Raw genomic sequence first — 25059 nt, 5'->3', positions numbered from 1 at the left:
CCTGGGTCCCTGGCACTTGAGACAGCAGAGCTAAGCGCTGTGCCACCATGCTGGTATCATGTCAAAAGCTTTCTTAAAATCCATACAGACAATATTCACTTCAAAAACTAAATTACATTGGTCAAGCAAGATCCCTCTTTCACAAATCAATGCAGGTTCTCCTTAATTAACTTAACCTTTCCAAGTGCTATTGATTTTTTTTCTCTGATTATGGATTTCAAAACCTGCCCACCAATGATAAACTAAATGACCTGTATTTACTGGAACTTGTCCTTACACCTTTCTGGAATAAGGATGTCACTTTTGTCATGCTCCAGTCCTCAGTATTGCTATGCAATTTTTATTTATGGCTCCAAAACTCTGGTCGTACACACCGCCAGTGGGTAATCCTGGGATCTAGCCTCAGTTAGTATGCTAGATTATGTGAGAAAGAATAGCAGTTTCACAAGATGCTGTGCTATGAAGCCTGAACTGCTGGTTGAGGTAGAAGAACTCACTACTCAGTCAATGATTTAGAAGTCACAACAGCAAAATGTGTGACAAAGCAGAGTCATGACACTTAAGGACAGATGGCCAGTCACCTTGAAAGAGTCAGAGTACTCGCCGAGTATCATCCAAAGCAGTCATGGAATCTAGCATCTATGCTAGACCTAGGCCTACATCACTTTCTACTGCTGCTCACAATAGGGAAGATGATGACTTGGTAGAAAGTTGGAGTAACCAGTTGAATGAAAAGGGAAGCCTAAACTGCAAAAAAAAAGCTGCCATCTGATCCTGCTAATCTCAAACCCTGACAACATGTATTATAAGGGCACTTAACTAAAATAGGCAATTGCATGAAAGAGGAATTAAGACTCAAGATTTGACATTTTAGAGTAGGCAGAAGTTATACAAATGGAATTTGAGAAAATAGATAAAGAAAAGCATCTTCTTGGGTGACAACAAGCATAAGAATAGAGTCAGAATAACGATGACAAAAAAGATAACAAGAACCATGCACAATTATTGCTCAGTATCCCAGAAAGTGGTTATGACAACATTTAAAGAGAAACCAATGAACATTGTGTTTATAATTATATGGGCTCCAAGAAGGATGAAGAAGTTAGAATATTCTTTAAGGAGGTGAAAAAATGTTGAAACATGTGAAGAGTAGAGATTGTTATGAGTGATTTGAATGCAAAGATTGTTGGGGGAAAGTGTAAAAACGTGATAGGAATTTTTGGACTAGGAACGAAGAACGGTAGAGGAGTAAACAGCAGAGGAGTTTTGTTCACAAAAATCAAATAGATTTTCTGTTGTGAGAATCAAGTGTAGGATCAAAAATGCCTTCACTTATTCAGGTTCAAGAATCAATTAGGATCACTTTGTGCTTGCAATGAAGATCAAGCTGTAAATCCTGAAAATAAAGCCCATGGAAGACCTAGCCAACTAACCTAGACAGTGAGAGGATGACATGATGATAAAGTATGCTGTGGATGTTACTGACAAGTATGAATGTTTACTTCCAGTAAGAAGTCTCCCAATACCAGGTTAAAGTCCAACAGGTCCATCAGGAAGTGACAGTGGCATTTTGGTAGATTTAACCAGGGCAGGACTTACTCAGTTAATGGTAGGGCATTGGGGAGAGTTATAGAACAAAGAGATCTAAGGGTACAGGTTCATAGCTGCTTGAAAGTGGAGTCACAGGTGGACAGTGGTGAAGAAGGCATTCAGCATGCTTGATTTCATTGGAAAGAGGAGTTGGAATGTCTTGTTGAAGTTGTACAAGACATTGGTAAGGCCTCACTTGGAATACTTTGTACAGTTCTGATCACCCTAATTTAGAAAGGATATTATTAAACTGGATAGAGTGCAGAAAAGATTTTACTGGGACTGGGACTTGCTGGTTTAAGTTGTAAGGAGAGGCTGGATAGACTGGGACTTTTTTTCTCTTGAGAGCAGAAGGCTGATGTGTGATCTTATAAAGGTCTATAAAATAATGAGGGGCATGAATAAAATAGATCGCCAATATCGTTTCCCAAAGTCTAAAATTGGAGGGCAAAGGTTTAAGGTGAGAGGGGAGAGTTAGAAAAGGGTCAATTTTTTCATAGGGAGTGGTGAGCCCCTGGAACAAGTAGTAGTAGAGGCGGATACAATTTTGTCTTTTAAAAAACATTTAGATAGTTACATGGGTAAGATGGGTATAGAGGGATATGGGCCAAATATGGGCAATTGGGACTAGCTTAGGTGTTTAAAAAAGGATGGCATGGATAAGTTGGGCTGAAGGGCCTGTTTCCATGCTGTCAACCTCTATGACTCTACACTTTTGATTGTGTGGCCAAATTCTGCACTAGCTCCATTTTCAAGTTTGTTGATGACACCACTGTAGTAGATCGGATCTCAAACAATGATGAGATGGAGTACAGGAAAGAGAGAGAGCATCTGGTGAATTGATGTGACAACAGTCACCTCTCCCTCAACATTAGTGAAACAAAAGAGATAGTCATCAACTTCAGGAAGCTTAGTGGAGGACATGCCCCTGTCTACATCAATGGAGATGAAGTGGAAATGGTCAAGAGCTTCAAGTTTCTAGGTTCCCAGATCACCAACAATCTATCATGGTCCCTCCAATGCCAGTGCTAGAGTTAAGAACGCCCACTAGCGCCTTTACTTTCTCAGGAGGCTAAGTAAAGTTGGCATGTATGCTACAACTATCATCAACTTTTACAGAAGCACCACAGTAAGCATCCTCTCTGGTTGTGTCACAGCTTGGTATGGCCCCTGCTCTGTCCAAGACTGCAATAAGCTACAAAGGGTTGTGAACATAGCCCAGTCTAGCATTCAAACCAGCCTCCCATCCACTGACTCTATCTACACTTCCTGCCAACTTGGAAAAGCAGCTAGCATAATCCAAGACCTCATGCACCCTGGACAGTACTCTCTTCCCACCTTCTTCTGTCAGGAAAAAATCTGAGATCACGTTCTGACTGGCTCAAGAACAGCTGCTTCCCTGCTGCCATCAGATTTTTGAACGGACCTACCATATATTAAGCTGATCTTTCTGTACACCCTATCTGTAACTGCAACAGTGTATTTTGCACCCTCTCCTTTCCTTCTTCCTATGTACTCTCTGAATGGTATATTTTGTCTGTAAAATGTGCAAGACGCAATATTTTTTGCTGTATCCCAATACATATGACAACAAATCAGATCTGTGCCAAAGAAGGTCATTTGGCTCATCAAGTCTGCCTGACTCTCCAAAAGAATATCTAACCCACTGAAGATTCTTGTACCATCTGTCCCTTCTAACTCTTGCGGATGGCCACCCATCCACTATCCTGAACTCTCACTGTCTGTGAGCTGACCACTTACTGGACTGTATGATGCAGGAAACACACATTCTCCCTAATGCTCTGCAGTGACCCCAGCTTCCCCTCAAGGTTGGTAATGGCATCATAACTTGATGGGACTGGCTTGATGGATCATCTGATCTTTCTGTATATCCAAAGGAAATTGCACTGATTCTGTCCTCATCTGGCTTCCAGCATGGGTCACTGGACAATAATTGGGAACTGTAATTGTCTCTTCCCTAACTGAGGAGCATATAGGCCAATGGGAGTCCTCACAGCTGCAGCAGCTGAGATTGTTTAACCTTGCATAGGCTAGGGGGTGAAAATACTAACCTCCGTTAAAACCATTTTCCAGCAATTTCATCTTCGCACAGGCCCTAATAAAGATGCTCTTTTTGAATAATAAATTGTAGAACAGTAGTTTCAGTATAATAGATGTGAGCCTTCAATTTACGAAAATGTTAATGTTGCATGCTAACTCTTGCAGAAGATGTTGTGGGCAATGTGCGTACAACATAGACTAAAACAGCAACTAAAATGAAATTCCTTGTCTTCCGTCCCCTCTGTACCTTTCCTGGAAAATCTAAGACCAGGATCTCCAACCTCGCCCGCAGCTGGGGTTCTCTAGTCCCATTGCAGTGAATGGAGATTTGGCTAAGTGCCAAATTCTCTTGCTGGCAGTGGCTGCAGGTCTTGAACGGCTGGAGAATTCTGGCCGTCATCTATATTTTAACTGGGAAAGCTAAGTGAGAAATTAATATTGTGGGACAATTAAGAGAGAATGGAAAATACATCAAGCCTGGAGCTTAAGACAAGAAAGGACAGCTAAGATAGTAATAGATGATGATTGCAAACATTAACCTACTTCATTTTTTTTATTGCCGTGCAAGAAACAACTATTGTGCTGTGAAAGTTCTACTAACATCAATATATAGAGTTCACATCATGAGTGGATAAACAGCAGAAATATGCCATTCATTTAGAACTACGAGCGTTTATCTTCTCTCTGCTCAGGGTCGAAATCTTGCTGATCTACGTCGCAGCCAGTCTAGAGGTACCTTTAGCATCAGCACTACTCTGCGACTGGGGAAACAGATTCTTGAAGCAATAGAAAGTATTCATACTGTGGGCTTCCTTCACAGGGACATCAAACCTGTAAGTAATTCATGGGCAGTTACAGCTGTTTTTCCTAATGTGTTCTAAATTTGTCCAAGTCAGTCACTCCAAACACCATCTCAGGCAATTAAAGTAAAATATTTTATAAAATACTGGGTGTTGGAAAACTGAAATAAAAAGTGCAAGTGCTGGAAAGACTCAGGAAGTCTGGAAAGATCTTTATTGGAAGAACCAAAATTAATGTTTTGAGCCTGTATGACTGACTTTTTTCAGCATTTTCTATTTTTACTTCATAGGCAATAAATTAAGACCTAGCCTGTGGCACCTGGGTCTGTGAAAGAATGCACTTTTAAAAAAAAGGTAGAGAATCAAACACTAGTTGGGTTTGCTTAAATTCTTAAGCTCCTGGCAAACTGATACAAAATCATGAAAAGCATTATTGGAAAGCTTTCATTTTAACAAAAGATATAGAGGAATGTGCCTTTCATGACATCAGGAAGTTCTAAAGCCCTTTGCATCTATTCAGGAATTTTGAAGTATAGGAACACAGCAGCCAGTTCACCAAAAACAAGATCCCACAAACAGCAATGTTGGGATCATCGGATTACCTTGTTTTTTTTAGCGATGATGGTTGAAGAATGAACAATGACTGGAAACTTGAGAGGACTCCTTTGCTGTTCAGATAGTGCCATGGGATCTTGTGTCCAGCTGAAAGAGCAGGCGGGGCTTCTGTTTATCTTCTCACCGAAAGACAAACTTCAGTGCAGCTCTTAGTGAACTGGAGCAATCTTTTGAAACACAATAGCCTTTTCCCAATTTGCAAGAGCTATGATTTTAATTTTGTTGAGCTATCAAATGTATCATGGAATCACAATATTGTTATGATGCAGGAGAAGGCCATTTGGCCCATTTTGGATACACAACAGTCGATTAACCATATTTTTCCTTGTGATTGACATCCAATGAGCCATTTGGTCACTACACCCCCAACCTCTGTGTACCCAGATCTTTGCATTGCAAAGAAAAATTCTTAGACTCAGTGACTTTTTAAAAACATTCTTTAGCCATTGAAACTAGTGAAAACCTTAGGCTGCCAGTTGCAAACTTCTAGATCCTATGAAGTTCGTAGTAATTAACTTCAAAGTAAACTTTCTGCATGTACTAAGACCAGTGACCAAGGTTACCTGCCTTACAGCTCATTGGTATCAGCAGATCCAGGATCTTTAAGGTTCCAGGCTGCATGAGACCCATGTGTTGGAAGTTTGCAGTCCTGACCGCCATTAACGCTGAAAAAAAATCCATTAGGCTATTTTTTGCTGCTTTCCTCTTCCTGACCTGCACAAATTTTTCTTGTGCTTTTGTGTCCTGAGATGCTTTTGTACGAGGAGTGTTATATCAAGCAGTATCACACCAATCAGATTCTGTAAAAAAAAAATTTGTTAACCTGTAATATTCAAATACAGTTTATATATTGATGCATCTTATTGTTGTCTGTGGGAGCTTGTTATGACCAAATTTCCTGTGACATGACAGTGACTGCACTTCGGAAGTAAGTTGGCTGTAAAACTCTTGACCATTCTGGGGCCATGCAAGGCACTGCAGAAATGGAAGTATTTTTCTAATTGAGGTTAGTCACTTGATTGGTTCTCATAATAAGTTCAGTAAAACAAGGAATATGTTGTTTTCTATTTTCAGTCAAACTTTGCAATGGGCCGCTTTCCTAGCACCTGTAGAAAGTGTTTTATGCTGGACTTTGGTTTGGCACGGCAATTTACCAATTCCTGTGGTGACGTTCGACCTGTGAGTATTTTCTTCTTGTTTTAAAGTTTTAAATGTCATCATATCGCAATCAGTTAGCTGATGCAGTCAATTCTAGCCATGCTGCTTTCATCCTTTTAAAGCCTGGATTAAAAGTAGCCCTTTAAAATTTGTAATTGTGAAACAAGATGAAATTTTCTCAACTCCCATTCTGAAGGAGGCAGGGCCACTATATAGAACTGATCACAATTTGTTACTTCTGGAATTTTACTCAAAGAAGTTGACAGGATGGTTCATTGGTAGAGGGATTGAGTTTTGGAGCCATGAGGTTATGTTGCAGCTGTACAAAACTCTGATGCAGCCGCACTTGGAATATTGTGTACAGTTCTGGTTGCTACATTATAGGAAGGATATGGAAGCATTGGAAAGGGTGCAGAGGAGATTTACCAGGATGTTGCCTGATATGGTGGGAAGGTTTTATGAGGAAAGGCTGAGGGACTTGAGGCTGTTTTCATTAGAGAGAAGAAGGTTAAGAGGTGACTTAATAGAGGCATATAAGATGATCAGAAGATTAGATAGGGTAGACAGAGCCTTTTTCCTCGGACGGAGATGGCTAGCACAAGGGGACATAGCTTTAAATTGAAGGGTGATAGATATAGGACAGACATCAGAGATAGGTTCTTTACTCAGAGAGTAGTAAGGGCGTGGAATGCCCTGCCTGCAACAGTGGTGGACTCGCCAACGTTAAGGGCATTTAAATGGTCATTGGATAAACATATGAATGATATTGGAATAGTGTAGGTTTGATAGGCTTTAAATTGATTTCACGGGTCGGCACAACATCGAGGGCCGAAGGGCCTATACTGCACTGTAATGTTCTATGCGGGAAATGGTCAGTTTGGTTTGAAGTTGGATTACATTTCTAAGGCTAGAGTTATTGCAAATTGTTGTGGAAAAGATGAGGAAGCTAGCATTGTTCAGGCCGAGTAAAAGGAGGTTTTATGCTATATCTTGCAGCTAGCACGAGAGGACATAGCTTTAAATTGAGGGGTGATAGATATAGGACAGATGTCAGAGGTAGGTTCTTTACTCAGAAAGTAGTAAGGGCATGGAATGCCCTGCTTGCAACAGTAGTGGACTTGCCAACATTAAGGGCATTTAAATGGTCATTGGATAAACATGTGGATGATATTGGAATAGTGTAGGTTAGATAGACTCTAGATTGGTTTCACAGGTGGGCACAACATCGAGGGCTGAAGGGCCTGTACTGCGCTGTAATGGTCTATGTGGGAAATGGTCAATTTGATTTGAAGTTGGACTACATGGCATGTTTTAGACTGATTTGTGTTAGGACATTGCCTTTTATGAAGTTGGGCGCTTGAGGGTAATAAACTTGAGGGTTATAGGATTAGAGTGGGAGAATGAAACTAACTGGGTTACTGTACAGAGAAGTGGCATGGCCCTGAGTGTTCCCTTTCAATGCTAATATGACTATGAAGGGGTGGTCATTCACCAACAGATTTGTTCCATCTAGACAAGTTTAATGCGGAGAAGTGTGAGGTAATTCACTTTGGTAGGAATAACAGATGTGTCGAGTATAGGGCTAACGGGGGGACTTTGAATAGTGTGGATGAACAGAGGGATCCAGGTGTATGTGTACATAGATCCCTGAAAGTTGGGAATCAAGTAGATAAGGTTTTTAAGAAGGCATACGGTGTCTTGGCGTTTATTGGTAGGGGGATTGAATTTAGGAGTCGCAGCGTCATGTTGCAACTGTACACAACTCTGGTGCGGCCGCACTTGGAGTACTGTGTGCAGTTCTGGTCTCCACATTACAGGAAGGATGTGGAGGCTTTGGAGAGGGTGCAGAGGAGGTTTACCAGGATGTTGCCTGGTATGGAGGGGAGGTCCTATGAGGAGAGACTGAGGGATTTGGGGTTGTTTTCGCTAGAAAGAAGGCGGCTAAGAGGGGATCTTATTGAAACATATAAAATGATTAGAGGTTTAGATAGGGTGGACAGTGATAGCCTTTTTCCTCGGATGGAGAAAGCTAGCACGAGGGGGCATAGCTTTAAATTAAGGGGTGGTAGTTATAGGACGGATGTCAGGGATAGGTTCTTTACCCAGAGGGTGGTGAGGGATTGGAATGCCCTGCCTGCTGCAGTTGTAAATGCGCCTAGTTTGGGGGCGTTTAAGAGATCCGTGGATAGGTTTATGGACGAAAAGGGATTGGTTTAGGTTAGTGGGTCATTGTTTTTTAACTGGTCGGCGCAACATCGTAGGCCGAAGGGCCTGTTCTGCGCTGTAGTGTTCTATGTTCTAACGCTGCAACCTTATGCACCACGCTGCTACCCACAGAGAATGTTATCTATTAGAGACCAAAAGAGAAAATGCTGGAAAATGTCAGCAGGTCTGGCAGCATCTGGAAGGAGAAAAAAGAGCTGAAATTTCGAGTCCCGATGACCCTTTATCAAATAAGCTACCTGACCAATCCCTCCCCAGTGTGAAAAGTTTTCAGCAGACCCTTTCAACCTTGTGTTTCTCCAAAATAAATAACCCTAAATGTAGATTTATATCTATCCAGATTAATGAGGACTTGGAAATTTAATTATAACAATGGTCATCCTCAGTTATTCATTTTCAGAAACTTGAGATCTTTCTGCATATGTGGGGAACAAAGCTAGCCATTGTACTCAAAAATATAGATGTATCAGTTTGGGAAATTTTTCTACATTAAAAATATAATTGTATTTAATCTTTCATTTTAGTTACAACAACACAACCTAAAATCCTATTTGCTCTCCTTATAACCATCTCCTAATACACAGTAATAAGTATTTGTATAATATCTCTGGGCATTTCTTTGGAACGATTAACTTTAACAGGTATTTGCAATGGTATAACTATATCAGTGTTTCCTAACTCCAAGTAATTGATATTATATCTGTCCACAGATAATGACTTAATATCCCACAGTGGCCCATAGACCTAATTTTTTATTCATTAATGGGGTTTGGGTATTGCTGGTGGGGTCAACGTTTATTGCCCATCCCTAATTGCTCTTGAGAAGTTAGTGGTGAACTGTCTTCTTAAACTTGCAGTTCCTGAGATGCAGATGTATCATCAGTGCTGTTAGGTAGGGAGTTACAGGAATTTGACCCAGCAACTGATGGGATGGTGATATATTTCCAAGTCAGGATGGGGATTGGTTTGGAAGGGAATCTCCAGGTGGTGGTGTTTCCAAGGTATCATGTGCCCTTGTCCTTCGAGAGAGTAGCGGTCATCAGTTTGGAAGTTGCTGACTAAGGAGTCTTGGTATCTAGGTGGATTGGTAACTGGCTTGGTAAGAGGAGACAGAGAGTAGTAGTGGAAGGGTCCTTTTCTAGCTGGAAGTCTGTCACTAGTGGTGTGCCGCAGGGCTCGGTACTGGGACCTCTTCTATTTGTAATATACATAAATGACTTGGAAGAGGGAGTAAGTGGTGTGATCAGCAAATTTGCAAATGACACTAAGATGGCTGGATTGGCGGGCAGTGAGGAGCAGTGTCAGGCAATACAACAGGATATAGATAGGCTGGTATATTGGGCAGATAAATGGCAAATGGAGTTTAATCCTGATAAATGTGAAGTGATGCATTTTGGCAGAAATAATGTAGGGGGGAGTTATATGATAAAGGGTAGACCTATGAAGAGCACAGAAACGCAGAGGGACCTGGGGGTGCAAGTGCACAAGTCTTTGAAGGTGGCAATACAAGTGGAGAAGGTTGTGAAGAAAGCTCATAGTATGTTAGCCTTTATAGGAGGGGGTATAGAATATAAGAGCTGGAGTGTGATGTTGCAGTTGTATAGAACATTGGTTAGGCTGCATTTGGAGTACTGCATCCAGTTCTGGTCGCCTTACTACCAGAAAGACGTGGAGACCCTGGAGAGAATGCAGAGGAGGTTTACCAGGATGCTGCCTGGTATGGAAGCACTGGGTTATGAGCAAATATTGAGCAAATTGGTGCGGTTTTCCCTTGAAAGACAGCGACTGAGGGGAGATCTAATAGAGCTATCTAAGCTTATGAAGGGTTTAGATAGGGTAAACAGTGATAAGCTTTTTCCTAGGTTGGAAACGCACATTACGAGGGGCCACGGGCTTAGGGTGAGGGGGGTGAGGTATAATTTGGATGTTAGAGGGAGGTTTTTCACACAGAGGGTAGTGGGAGTATGGAATGCTCTGCCAAGCAAGGTGGTGGAGGCAGGCATACTGGAGTTGTTTAAGAGTTACTTAGACAGGCACATGAGCGGGGTGGAGATGGAGGGATATAGGAGACTGTTTTAAATAAGGTTCAGGAGCCTTGGGACATCCCTGGGAATGTATAAGGATGTGGATGATACTGATGTTTTTCTCTTTTAATCCACAGGTGCTTCGGTCCACCTTGTTGTCCAACAAGGGGCATAACACGATGGGTCGTACGAGGGCTGCTCTTGGTTGTTTCGAGAGTAGCCTAGTACTTCACGTCGTTAGTGTATGCTTCAACTGGACCAGATGCTGGGCAACCCAACAGCTCAGTGACGATCACTGTTTGCTGTGCAGATACGTGGATTTGGGCCAGTGTCTATGGGAGTTTGTGCATTCTCCCCATGCTTGCGTGGGTTTTCTCCGGGTGCTTTGGTTTCCTCCCACACCCCAAAGATGTGCTATTAGGCTGATTGGTGTAACAAATTGTCCCTAAATTAGTCTTCCCTCAATGTGGAGTGCCATAAGCATAGACAAGGGTCATGGATGGAGGGGGGGACTCATAATGTTAAAATGGCGGCGTGGGCTCGTTGGGCCGAAGGGCCTGTTTCCCGGGCCGTTTTGTTCTTTGTTTTGTTCTTTGTTCTTTGGTGAGTTCCTGCAGTGCATACTGCTGATGGTACACTATTTGTCGGTGTGGAGGGGTTAAACGTTTGTGAAAGGGGTAGCAATCAAGTGGGCTGCTTTTCCTGGATACCATCAAGCTTCTTTAGTGTTGTTGGAGCTGGACTCATCCAGGGAAGTGGAGAATGTTCTTTCACACTCCTGACTTGTGCCTTGTAGATGGTAGACTTGTTTTGGGGAGTCAGGAGGTGAGTTACTTGCCACAGGATTCCCAATCTCTGACTTGCTCTTGTAGCCACAGTATTTACATGGATAGTCTAGTTCAGTTTCTAGTCAATGCTAACCCCCAGAATGTTAATAGGGGGGGGATTCAGCAATGGTATTGGCTTTGAATTTTAAGGGACAATGGTTCATGGAATCATAAAATCCCTACAGTGCAGAAAGAGGCCATTTGGCCCATTGAGTCTGCACTGACCACAATCCCACCCAGGCCCTACCCCCCTATCCCTACATATTTACCTGCTAACCCCTCTAACCTACGCATCTCAGGACACTAAGGGGCAATTTTAGCATGGCCAATCAACCTAACCCGCACATCTTTAGACTGTGGGAGGAAACTGGAGCATCCGGAGGAAACCCACGCAGACACGAGGAGAATGTGCAAATTCTACACAGACAGTGACCCAAGCTGGGGATTGAACCCAGGTCCCTGGAGCTGTGAAACAGCAATGCTAACCACTGTGCTACCGTGCCGCCCATGTGGTTAAATCATCTCTAGTTGAAGATGGTCATTGCTTGGCACTTACATGGCACAAATATTCCTTACTATTTGTCAGCCCAAGCTTGAGTATCGTCCAGGTCTTGTTGCATTTGTGACTGGATTGCGTCAGTATCTGAGGACTCGCGAATGGTGCAGAACATTGTGCAGTCATCAATGAACATCCCCACTTCTGACTTTATGATCGATGGAATGTCATTGATGAAGAAGCTGAAGGTAGTTGGGCCTAGAATTCCCCTGTGAAACCCCTGTAGTGATTTCCTGGTACTGAGTTGGTAGACCTCCAACTAGCACAACTATCCTCCTTTGTGCCAGGTATAACTGTAACCAGTGGAAGTTTTCCCCCTGATTCCTATTGATACAGTTTTGCTAGGGCATCTTGATGCTATATTCAGTCAAGCGCTGCCTTGATGTCAGGATGCAGTCAATCTCAGTTCACGTCTGGAATTCAGCTCTTTTGTCCAAGTTTGGACGAAGGCGATAATGAAGTCAGGAGTTGGTAGAACCCAAACTGAGCTTCAGAGAACAGGCTATTGCTGAGCAGGTGCTGCTTGATAGCATAGTTAATAATCCTTTCCATCACTTCGCTAATGATCGAAAGCAGAAAGATAGGGGTGATATTTGGCCAGGCTAGATTTATCCGGTTTCTTTTCTACGGGACATACTTGGGCAATTTTCTGCATTGTTGGGTAGATGCATGTGTTGTAGCTGCATTGGAAGAGCTTGGCTAGGGGCTTGACAAATCCTGGAGCTTTAGCCTTCTTACTATTGCCAGAATATTGTCAAGATCTTCAGTGTCCAGTGTCTTCAGCTTTTTCTTGATATCATATGGAGTGAATCAAACTGGATGAAGAAAATAGAACATAGAACAGTACAGCACAGTACGGGCCCTTCGGCCCTCAACGTTGTGCCGAACTATGTCTAAACCCAAGATCAAGCTATCCCACTCCCTATAATTCTGGTGTGCTCCATCTGCTTATCCAATAACTGCTTGAAAGTTCCTAAAGTGTCCGACTCCACTATTACAGCAGGCAGTGTATTCCACACCCCAACTGCTCTGAGCGAAGAATCTACCTCGGACATCCCTCCTATATCCTCCACCCTGAACCTTATAGTTATGTCCCCTAGTAACAGCTACATCCACCCGAGGAAATAATCTCTGCACATCCACTCTATCTATCCCCCTCATCATCTTATAAACCTTTATTAAGTCGCGTCTCATCCTCCTCCGCTCTAAAGAGAAAAGCCCCAGCTCCCTCAGCCTTACCTCATAAAATCTACCCTCCAAACTAGGCAGCATCCTGGTAAATCTCCTCTGTGCTCTCTCCAATGCTTCCACATCCTCCTTATAGTGAGGTGACCAGACTGTGACATCTGTGATGCTAGGGACCTCTGGAGGAGGCAGAGATGGATCATCCACTCGGCACTTCTTGCTGAAGATTGTTACGACTACTTCTGCCTTGTCACGTGGTCATCCATCATTGTGGATGGGGATGTTGTGGAGTTGCCTATTACCATTCACGGCTGGACGTGGCAGGACTGCAGAGCTAACGCCTGATCCGTTGGTTGTGGAAATGCTTAGTTTTTCTATTACATGCTGCAAATGCTGTTTGGTATGTGTGTAACTAGATACATCTGGTATCGCTCCTTGTATGCTCTTCTAGGCTCTCCATTGAATCAGGCTGGCTTGGTGGTAAGGGTAGAGTGGGAGATATGCCAGTCCATGAGGCTACAGATTGCAGTTAAGTATAATTCTGCTGCTGTGGTTGAGTACAATTCAGCGCCTCATGTATGCCCAGTCGTGAGTTGCTAGATCTGTTTTAAGTCTATCCCATTTAGCACATGGTAGTGCCATATAATGCAATGCTGGCTATTCTCAATGTCAAGACAGGAATTTGTTCCCACAAAGACTGTGCAGTGATCGCTCCTACTGATACTGTCATGGACAAATGCATCTGTGGCAGGCATGTTGATGAGAATGAGGTCAAGTATGTTTTTCCTTCTTGTTGGTTCCCGCCACATACTGCAGTCCAGTTTAGCAGCCATGTCCTAGAACCCAGCCAGTTCACCCTGTGGTGGTACTACCAAGCCACTCTTGTTGATGGATATTGAAGTTCCCCACCAGGGTCCATTCTGCACTCTCGCCACCCTCTGCTTCCTCCAAGTGGTGCTCTAGTTGGAGGAGTACTAGTTCATCAGCTGATGGGGGACAGTATGTGGAAATTTCTTTGCGCATGTTTAACCTGATGCCGTGAGTCGATGCTGAGGACTCCCAGGGCAACTCCACCCTTGACTGTATCATCAACTCTACTGGGTCTGGCCCATCGATGGGACAGGACATACCTAATGATGGTGATGGAGGTGTCTCAGACATTTGAGTTGCGGATAGTGATGAACATTGTCAGAGGATACAGCAGAGTATAGATAGGCTGGAAAATTGGCTGGAGAAATGGCAAATGGAATTTAATCCAGATAAATGCAAAGTGATGCATTTTGGTAGATCTAATGCAGGGGGCATATATACAATAAATGGCAGGACCATTAGGAGTATAGACACACCGAGGGATCTGGGTGTGCAACTTCACAGATCCTTAAAGGTGGCAACACAAATGGAAAAGGTGGTGAAGAAGGCATATGGCATGCTTGCCTTTATTGGATGGGGCATAGAGCATAAAAGTTGGCATGTGATGTTGCAGTTATATAGAATGTTGGTTAGGCTACATTTGGAATACTGCATCCAGTTCTGGTTGCCACACTACCAGAAGGGCGTGGAGGCTTTTGAGAGAGTGAGAAAAGGTTTACCAGGATGTTGTCTGGTATGGAGGGTCTTAGCTATGAGGTGAGATTGAGTAAACTAGGGTTGTTCTCCCAGGAAAGACGGAGGTTAAGAGGGCGACCTAATAGAAGTTTATAAAATTATGAAGGGCATAGATAGGGTGAACAGTTGGAAGCTTTTTCCCAGTCGGAAATGATAAACACAAGGGGTCACAAGTTCGAGTTAAGGGGGAGCAAGGTTCAATACAGATATGTGGGAGGATGTATTTTACATAAAGGGTGGTGGGGGGCCTGGAATGCACTACCAAGCAAAGTGGTTGAGGCAGACATGCTAGGATCATTTAAGACTTATCTGGATAGCCACATGAATGGACTGGGAATAGAGGGATACAAACAGATGGTCTAGTTAGGAACACATGATCGGTGCAGGCTTGGAGGGCTAAAGGGCCTGTTCCTGAGCTGTTCTTTGTTCTTATTGTCTGTAATGTGTGATTCCATGAATATGTCAATGTTAGGCTGTTGTTTGACTAATCTGAGAGACAGCTCTCCTAATTTTAACAGTAGCTCCCAGATATTAGTAAGGAGGCAAGAGAGGCGATTGCAGAGCCTCTGGCTCTGATCTTCAGGTCGTCGTTGGTCACAGGTATAGTGCTGGAGGATTGGAGGATGGCGAATGTTGTCCCATTGTTTAAGAAGGGGAACAGAGACTTCCCCAGGAATTATAGACCGGTGAGTCTGACTTCTGTTGTGGGCAAGGTTTTAGAAAAAATTATTAGGGATAGGATTTATAGTTATTTGGAGAGTAATGAATTGATTGGAGATAGTCAGCATGGTTTTGTGGAGGGTAGGTCGTGCCTTACTAACCTTATTGAGTTTTTTGAGAAAGTGACCAAAGAGGTGGATGGGGGTAAGGCAGTTGACATAGTATATATGGACTTTAGTAAGGCGTTTGATAAGGTTCACCATGGAAGGCTTCTGCAGAAAATGCAGATGTATGGGATTGAGGGTGATTTAGGTAATTGGATCAGGAATTGGCTAGCGGATAGGAGACAGAGGGTGGTGGTTGATGGTAAGTATTCGTCATGGAGTTCAGTTACGAGTGGTGTGCCTCAGGGATCTGTTTTGGGGCCACTGCTGTTTGTAATTTTTATAAATGATCTGGATGAGGGTATAGTTGGGTGGATTAGTAAATTTGCTGATGACACCAAAGTCGGAGGTGTGGTAGATAGTGAGGAAGGGTGTCTTAGTTTACAGGGGGACTTGGACAAGTTGCAGAGCTGGGCCGAGAGGTGGCGGATGGAGTTTAATGTGGAAAAGTGTGAGGTAATTCACTTTGGCAGGAATAACAGATGTGTAGAGTATAGGGCTAACGGTAGGACTCTGAATAGTGTGGATGAACAGAGGGATCTAGGTGTATGTGTACATAGATCTCTGAAAGTTGGGAATCAAGTAGATAGGGTTGTTAGGAAGGCATACGGTGTCTTGGCGTTTATTGGTAGGGGGATTGAATTTAGAAGCCGCAGCGTTATGTTGCAACTGTACAAGACTCTGGTGCGGCCGCACTTGGAGTATTGTGTGCAGTTCTGGTCCCCACATTATAGGAAGGATGTAGAGGCTTTGGAGAGGGTGCAGAGGAGGTTTACCAGGATGTTGCCTGGTATGGAGGGGAGGTCCTATGAGGAGAGACTGAGGGATTTGAGGTTGTTTTCGTTAGAAAGAAGGTGGCTAAGAGGGGACCTTATTGAAACATATAAGATGATTAGAGGTTTAGATAGGGTGGACAGTGATAGCCTTTTTCCTCAGATGGAGAAAGCTAGCACGAGGGGGCATAGCTTTAAATTAAGGGGTGGTAGTTATAGGACGGATGTCAGGGATAGGTTCTTTACCCAGAGGGTGGTGAGGGATTGGAATGCCCTGCCTGCTGCAGTTGTAAATGCGCCTAGTTTGGGGGTGTTTAAGAGATCCGTGGATAGATTTATGGATGGAAAGGGTTTGGTTTAGGTTAGAGGGTCATTGCTTTTTAACTGGTCGGCGCAACATCATGGGCAGAAGGGCCTGTTCTGCGCTGTAATGTTCTATGTTCTGTGTTCTAAAGAGGACTTAGCGTGGTGTTTTCTGTTGTTTCCAATGACTGGTGGTCTGTCTGGTTTCATTCCTTGTTATTTTCGTTGTAGTGGTTGGATACAACTGAGTGGCTTGCTCGACCATTTTCAGAGTCAACCACATTGTTGTGGATCTGGATTCACAAGTAAGAATGGCAGATTTCCTTCCCAAAAGGACACAAACTAGATAAGTTTTTATGATGATGGTTTAATGGACGTCAGTAGACATTTAATTCCAGATGTTATATTGAATTTAAATTCAGCCATGAGATTCAAACCCACAACAAACCACTGCACCATCGCCCTGCCCTGACTAGACCATCCTATAGTTTATATTTGATTTGCTTTGTTAGCTTTATACATGTGTTTGTGTCATTCACAAATTAAGGATAGTTCCATTTAAGCCCTTGTTCAAATTAACCATGAAAATAAGGAATAATGGTGACAGCAGAGAGAAATGCAACTCTAATTATTGCAAAATATCAATCCAATCATAATATCCTCTGGTTACAATAATGATTAAAGAAAGCCAACAAAAACAGAAAATGCTGGAAAATCTCAGCTAGTCTGACAGCATCTGTGGGAAGAGAATAGAGCCAACATTTAGAGTCTGGATGACCCTTCATCAGAGCCTAAAGAAAACCATTTGCTCATTATTTTATCTTTTGTGAGCATTGGTCAGTAGATCGAATATTATGCTGCTGTAGCATGCATGACTATTTTCTTTCTCTAGTAATGAAAGTAAAGGCTTTTGCAAGTTGGCACTTGGAGTTAATGGAGATTTTCTGTTGAAACTGAAACCAGTATTGAGTTTTAGCAGAAAGCTGTGCTTGGCAAGCTTCCATAAATTTCATTTGGTTGGAAATTTGAACATCAGATTAAGCATAAGTCTTTCAATTTCTCATAATTGCCTCTCCTTTTCTGCTACCCATGTGTTTTTTTAAATAAAAGTCAAAATATTGATCATAGAGTAATGTTACTGCAAAATAGGTCTTCATTAAATATTAATCCACACATACATCTGGTGATATTCAATACTAAAATGCTGACCTTTGACAGTTTTCTTTGTATCTGGAAAAGCTGCTTTTCCATTGGCAGATAAATGCCAGAAACCTATTTAGTTTGTACCAACTGAGTTTGATTTTACTTCACAGTGTTGTGGACCAAAGATTCTTCATTCTTTTCTCCAGATTCTAGAACGGACCGCTTTTGTGATTTTAAAATGAACTCACTTAACAAATAAATTTGTTTTTATTTCTTTCCTACCCACTCCTACTGCTGGGCTAATTTTCTTTGATCTGATGTTTTCTACCTAATACTTAGCTCAATATGTGAGCCTTTACTTCAGTGTTGAATAACAGTCTGTGCATGACAATGACAGAATGATGAGAAATAAAGTTCACCTTGTTATGCCTTTAAACTTGTAGTTATTATTAGGAGAGAATATGCATGTTGTATGAGCTACAATTTTCTCCTCTTTAAAAATTGACTTTGAAGCCATTGCCTATAGCCCCTGCTGCATATTCTCTCATCTGGCTATCAATTTCAGCCCCCTCTCTGGCCATTTTCTCTGCTGACTGAGGCTTTATGCAATCTCACAATCCCTGCTCTTTCCCTATCCGGTATACCCTCCATTATAAAAACAGCCTCTCTTCATCTAAGTAAAATTACCTGTTTCGGTCTAACTGAAACTGTCGTCCATGTTTTTGTCACCTGTTTTTGTACTCTTTCTTTGGGGGTCCCTCCCAGTTTCAGCTCAACCAAAATACTGCTGTCATGATCTTATCCAGTGCCACATTGTGCTAGCATTTGTTGAATCCCCATACCCTGGTGCCTCCAATTTTAAAATTCTCATCTTCCCAATACATTTCGTGGAGATGATTGTGTAGTGTAATGTTGTTGAACTAGGGGGGCAAGGTGCAAATCCCACTATGGCTGCTGGTGGAATTTAATTCAATTAACAAAATCTGGAATTGAAAGCTAATCTTGGTAATGGTGACCATGAAGCCATTGTCATAAAAACCTACCTGAATCATTAATGTCTTTTAGGAAAGGAAATCTTCTGTCCTTGTTTGGTCTAGCTTACATGTGAATCTAAATCCACAGCAATATGACTCTTAACTGCCCTGCAAAATGTTCAATTCAAGGTCAGTCGTGGATGGTCACATCCTATGAAAGAATAAAGAAAAAGTCTGTCCTTTAATTCTTTTGCATTCCTCTCCCCATCACCTCGCCATAGGGTCCACTGCTTCCAGCTGTCTAAGCTCCATGTTCTGGAATTATCTCCCCACACATTCTAGTTCACCCTTTTCCTTTAAGGCCCTCATTAAAATCCATCTCCCCGACCAAACTCCTCTTTTGTGTCTTTTTTCCTGATAACTACTTTTTGAAGCATCCCATTGGAACAGTTTCTACCCTAAAGGTGATATATCTGTGTTTCATTCTAAAACAGTCTAATTGATACAGAAACTAAGAATTGAGAATTGTTCTGTAAGAACATAAAAGCTATCAAGGACCGGTGGACAGACCTCAAGACCACTCTATCCATTGGGATTTGTTCCTCCAATAATTAACTTTCCCAGCTTAGTGTCCAACCATTTTTTTGAACATGTGTAGTGTTTTGAACATCAACTTGCCTGACATGTCATTCAAACATTTGCCACACTCTAATAATTGCACAATTGTCTGCTTTTATTCCACTAATTTAAATTTCTGCCCTTTAGTCTACTGGCCTCAAGTCTTTGAAATATGCCCTAGGTATACCTTATTATAGATATATATTTTATAAAAATTAATGGGCATCCTCTGCATTCTGTGAACTCTATAAAACTTGAATTCTTTATTATGTTTTTACTCAAAACAAAATGGATGAATTAGTTGCGCAGATAGATAAAAAGGGTATGATGTATAGTCATAGAGGTTTGTAGTATGGAAACGGGCATGTCAGCTCAACTTGTCCGTGCTGCCTAGTTATTACCACTGGGCTAGTCCAAATTGCCTGCATTTGGCCCATATCCCTATATACCAATCTTACCCGTGTAACTGTCTGAATGCTTTTTAAAAGACAAAATTGTAACTGCCTCTGGCAGCTCATTCCAGACAATATTATCCCTCCAGACCCTTTTGTATCTCGCCCCTCTCACCTTGAACTTGTGTCCTCCAGTTTTAGACTTCCCTACCTTTGGGAAAAGATGTTGACTATCTAACTGACCTATGCCCCTCATTATTTTATAGATCTCTAAGATCATCCCGAAGCCTCTTACGCTCCAGGGGAAAAAGTCCCAGTGTATCCAGCCTCTCCTGAAAACTCAAACCGTCAAGTCTCACTAGCAATCTAGTAAATCTTTTCTGCTCTCTTTCTACTTTAATAATATTCTTTCTATAAAAACATGACCAGAACTGTATATTAGTGGGATTATAGACCAAGATGATGGGAATAAATGCTCAGGGCTATTCGGTGTTTAGGAAAGTAAAAATGGTGGAGTTGTATTGTTGATTAATGAAGATATTGCGGAGAAATGATATTAGCACAAATGATGTGGAAACTGTATTGGTCGAATTAAGAAACACACTGGCGAAAAATATTTATGGGAATGGCATACAGACCACCAAACTGTAGTGGTAATGTTAGGAAAAGTATTAGACAGGAAATCAGAGATGTGCTAAAGGAACATCTGTAATTATGTGTGACTTTAACCTGCATATAGATCGGGAGTGTCAAATTAGTTGCAGTACAATAGAGAAGGAATTTCTGGAGCATACACAGGATGGTTTTCTGGACCAATACATTGAGGAACCAGCAAGTTAACAGACCATCTTGGACTGAGTATTGTGCAAAGAGAAAGGATTAATTGGCAATCTAGTTATGAGAGAACCTTTGGGAATAAGTAACCATAGTGTGATGGAATCCTTTGTCAAGGTGTTTAGTGACTATGTTAGAGTTCTCTTGGGTAACAGCAATCTTAAGGCACAGTCAGTCGACTCTTAACACAAACAGTGCTGGACATCATGCATCCAGTGCAAGGTCTTTAATTACTTGTGCACAAGGAGAACTCTCCACGGCCAACACAAGATGACCAGAGCAGTTCTGAGGTTACAGAGAAACAGCTCAGCAGCTATAATCAATTGCAGCAAATCAGGAACAAGAGATTTTTCACATCTTTCATTGACATGCATATTTGCCAATTAAATCCTGGCCTTTCACCCATTTTCATTCATTTAAAAAATTGACTTCTGCTAATCCTTCATTTGCATAGCATAATCTCATTTCTTGCCTTTTTGTTTGTCTTGGAAAAAATTCTGGTCTTGTTCACCCTCTGGTGAAGGCCGAAAAAGGAAAGTGTTACAGGGGCCTGTGAAGAAATAGCAGAGACTGACTTCTTTTGAAGGTCAGTAAGCTGATAAACATTTAGCACTGCTGTGCAGGGAAGGCATAATTTTTTTAATTTGAATGCTTTGACATCCACACAATTTAACTTTCAAACTATGAAACTGCAGTCTGAACATTTTAACTTCCACAGCTAAATTGATGCTGACTCCAGAATCCTGAATCTCAATAAAGGTAACTATTATGGTATGAAGCATGAGTTGGCTATGATGGACTGGAAAACATTACTGAAAGGAAGGACAATGGACAGGCAGGCATTTAAGGAACGAATAGGTGAACTCCAAAAGTTGATTATTCCTATTTGGCAGAAGAGTGGAAACTGAGAGCAAACCATGACTTAGAAGGGAAATTAGAGATAGTATTATATTCAAAGAAGAAAAATTGGCAAGAAAAAGCAATAGATCAGAGGATTGGGAACAGTTTAAAATTCAGCAAAGGGAGACCAAGGGATCAATTAAGAAGGGGAAACTGTGTACGAAAGTAAGCTAGCAGAGAACATAAAAACTGTCTGTAATAGTTCCTATAGGTGTGTAAAGAGAAAAAGATTGACAAAAATGAACGTCGACGACTTAGTCAGAAACAGGGGCATTTGTAATAAGGAACAAAGAAATGGTTGAGGAGTTAAATTCGTATTTTGCTTCTGTTTTCACAAAGAAAGATGTGAATAATGTACCTAAAGTTCTGAGAGAAACATGTATTAGGGAGGAGCTGGAGGAAATCAGTGCAGGAATGGTTTGGAGGAAATTAATGGGAAGGAAAGCAAATAAATCTCCATGGCCTGATAATCTTCATCCCAGAATATTTAAGGAAGTGACCCTAGAGTAGATCCATTGGTCGTTATTTTCCAAAATTATTTGGACACTGGACCTATTTAGATCAGTCAGCCTAATGTTGGTAGTAGGGAAGTTACTATAGTCCTTTATCAGTGATTTCATAGTACAGTATTTGAAAAGCAGTGATATAATTAGACAAAGTCAGCATGGATTCACAAAGGGGAAGTCATACGTCACAAATCTACTGGAATTCTTTGCAGATATAGCTTGTAGGGTTGAGCAGGGAGAATCAGTGGATGTATTTTATTTAGACTTTCAGAATACATTTAACAAGGTCTCACATAGCAAATTACTATGTAAAGTTAAAATGAATTGGAATCTGGGTAGTTTCTTGAGATGAACAGAAAACTGGTTAGCAGACAAGAAGCAAAGACTTGGAATAAATTGGTCTTATTTCAATTGGCAGGCAGTGACAAGTTGGATACCATGGGTCTATGTCACATCCCCAACTGTCCATTTATATTAATGAGTTGGAAGAGGAAACTAAATGTATTATCTTCAAATTTGCAGATGATACAAAGTTGAGTGGGAGGAGGATGCAGAGATGCTTTGGCGTTATTTGGACAGACTAAGTGGCAGATGCAGTATAATGTCAATAAATGTGAGGTTACCCATTTTGATAGCAAAAATAGGAAAGCAGATTATTATTTGATTGGGTGTAAATTGTGACTGGATAGTCAGCAAGATCTTGGTGTCCTCATGTATCAGTCACAGAAAGTAAGTGCGCAAGTACAGCAGGCAGTAAAGAAGGCAAATGACATATTGGTCTTTAAAGCAAGAGGACTTGAGTATAGGAATACAAATGTTTTACTGCAATTGTATAGGGCATTGGTGAGGCCCCACCTGGAGTATTGTGTGTAGTTTTGGTGTCCTTATCTGAGGAAGAATATTCTTGCTATAAAGGAAGTATAGAACATAGAACATAGGCAGGGCATTCCAATCCCTCACCACCCTCTGGGTAAAGAACCTACCCCTGACATCCGTCCTATAACTACCCCCCCTTAATTTAAAGCCATGCCCCCTAGTGCTAGCTTTCTCCATCCGAGGAAAAAGGCTATCACTGTCCACCCTATGGTGAAGGTTTATCAGGCTGATTCCTGGAATGACAGGACTGTTATGTAAGGAGCTAATAAGTTGATTGGATTTTGCTCGTTGGAGTTTAGAAGAGTAACAGAAACTTATAAAATTCTCATTGGATTAGACAGGGTAGATTCAGAAAGAATGTTCCTGATAGTGGGGCATCCAGAAATAGGAGTCATAGTTTGAGGATAAGGGGTATACTGTTTAGGACTAAGGTGAGGATAAATTTCTTCAGAGTGGTGAATCTGTAGAATTCACTACCACAAAAAGATGTTGTGTGATTTCAAGAAAGAATCAGATATAACTCTTGGGCTGAAAGGGATCAAGGGATATAATGGGAAGGTGGGACCAGGGTATTGAATATAGAGATCAGCCATGGTCAAAATAAATGGTGAAATAGGCTCGAAGAGATAATTGGCCTACTCTCTATTTTCTGTGCATCTCTGTGTGTGTTTCTTTCAAGTGAAATTTGGACTACTCTTATGGAGGATAAACACTTTGGGCCTGATTTCATGTTGTACTTTCCAGCAAATACAGGAAGTCCATATGTGGCCTGACTAATGTATTATAACATATTATCATAACATCTCTTTGAAACCACAGTATTTATCTCTGTCATCCTGGGCAAGTAAAATTGCTTAACTGTTCAGTGGAAAGAAATTCTGAATTGCATTTGTATCCTTATAGTCCAAAGATGTGCAAGTTAGGTGGGTTGGCCATGCAAAATTGTCCCTTAGTGTCTGAAGATGTGTAGGTTAGCGGAATTAATGAGATAAATATTTGGGGTTATGGGGAACAGATCTGGGTGGGATTGCCCCTTAGTGCCAGGGGGATTATGTGGGGTTACAAAGATAGGACCTGGGTGGGATTGTGGTTGGTACAGACTTGATGGGCCAAATGGACAACACAGTGGTTAGCTCTACTGCCTCAGAGCCAGGGACCTGGGTTCAATTCTGGCCTCGGGTCACTGTCTGTGTGGAGTTTGCACATTCTCTCCATGTCTGCATGGGATTCCTCTGAATTCTCTGATTTCCTCCCACACTCTGAAAGATATGCAGGTTAGGTTGATTGGCCATGCTAAACTAACCCTAGTGTCAAGGGGATTAGCAGAGTAAATGTGTGGGGTTACAAGAATAGAGCCTGGATGAGACTGTGGTTGGTACAGACTCAATGGGCCAAATTACCACCTCCTGTACTGTAGGGATTCTGTGATTCTGCAAGTAGAGATTCTATGATTCTACAGTTATTTGTAGCAAACTGGAACCCAACACATTCACCGAACTAACAAATTTCATATTTAGATAGAACTAGTCTCAGTGTTATAATTAGAAGTTATTTCAATCAGTTGTAGCACCATGCATGTGATCTGTCATTGTATAATACCTGTCAAAGGCACTGTAATGCAGCCATTCAAAGAATTCCAGAATGAGTTAGACGATATCCTCTGGCAAAAACACAGTGCGTAACCAAATGTGGAGGATTGCGTTTTTGGGAGAGGGTGCATGTGATATAGCATAACGGTGAAACCAATTTTAGGTTGACAAAATCTTCAACTCTTCAGCATAGCAGGAAACCATTCAATCATTGTATTAGCCTCCACATCAGCTCTTCAACTGGAACTCCTCTGATCCATGGATCACTTTCTTTGCCCCTTATAGCTTTAAATAATACTCATGATTGATTTGATTTATTATTGTCACATGTATTGGGATACAGTGAAAAGTAGTGTTTCTTGCATGCTATACAAACAAAGCACACCATTCATAGCATATATAGAGGAGGAGGGGAATTGAATTATTTGTGTCACAAATAGGGTTACATTAACACTGCAATGAAGTTACTGTGAAAATCCCCAAGTTGCCACACTCTGGCGCCTGTTCGGGTAAACCGTGGGAGAACTTAGCATGACTAGTGCACCTAATCAGCAAGTCTTTTGCACTGTGGGAGGAAACATGCAGACTTTGCACAGACAGTGATCCAAGCCAGGAATTGAACTGAGATCCCTGGCGCCGAGGCAGCACTGTCCCACCATACTGTCTCGAAAGGAGAAGGTGCA

The 25059-nt window shown here is 41.7% G+C and overlaps 1 protein-coding gene across 7 annotated transcripts in view; it reads left to right on the top strand.

The window, feature by feature from the left end:
* Positions 1–25059, top strand: part of ttbk2a (tau tubulin kinase 2a) — a 264660-nt gene that overhangs the window by 135742 nt on the left and 103859 nt on the right. For all 7 annotated transcript variants that reach the window (XM_080202945.1, XM_080202938.1, XM_080202939.1 and 4 more), the window contains 2 exons: positions 4344–4484; positions 6141–6245. In XM_080202945.1, the coding sequence (XP_080059071.1) occupies positions 4344–4484; positions 6141–6245 (246 nt within the window). The remainder of the gene's footprint in view (positions 1–4343; positions 4485–6140; positions 6246–25059) is intronic.

This window comes from Carcharhinus amblyrhynchos, chromosome 14, assembly GCF_965287045.1.
Source record: "Carcharhinus amblyrhynchos chromosome 14, sCarAmb.v2.hapA, whole genome shotgun sequence".
In the NCBI taxonomy this organism is placed as follows: domain Eukaryota; kingdom Metazoa; phylum Chordata; class Chondrichthyes; order Carcharhiniformes; family Carcharhinidae; genus Carcharhinus; species Carcharhinus amblyrhynchos.
The sequence above is the reverse complement of the archived record's forward strand: the minus strand, read 5'-3'. Positions and strand labels throughout refer to the sequence as shown.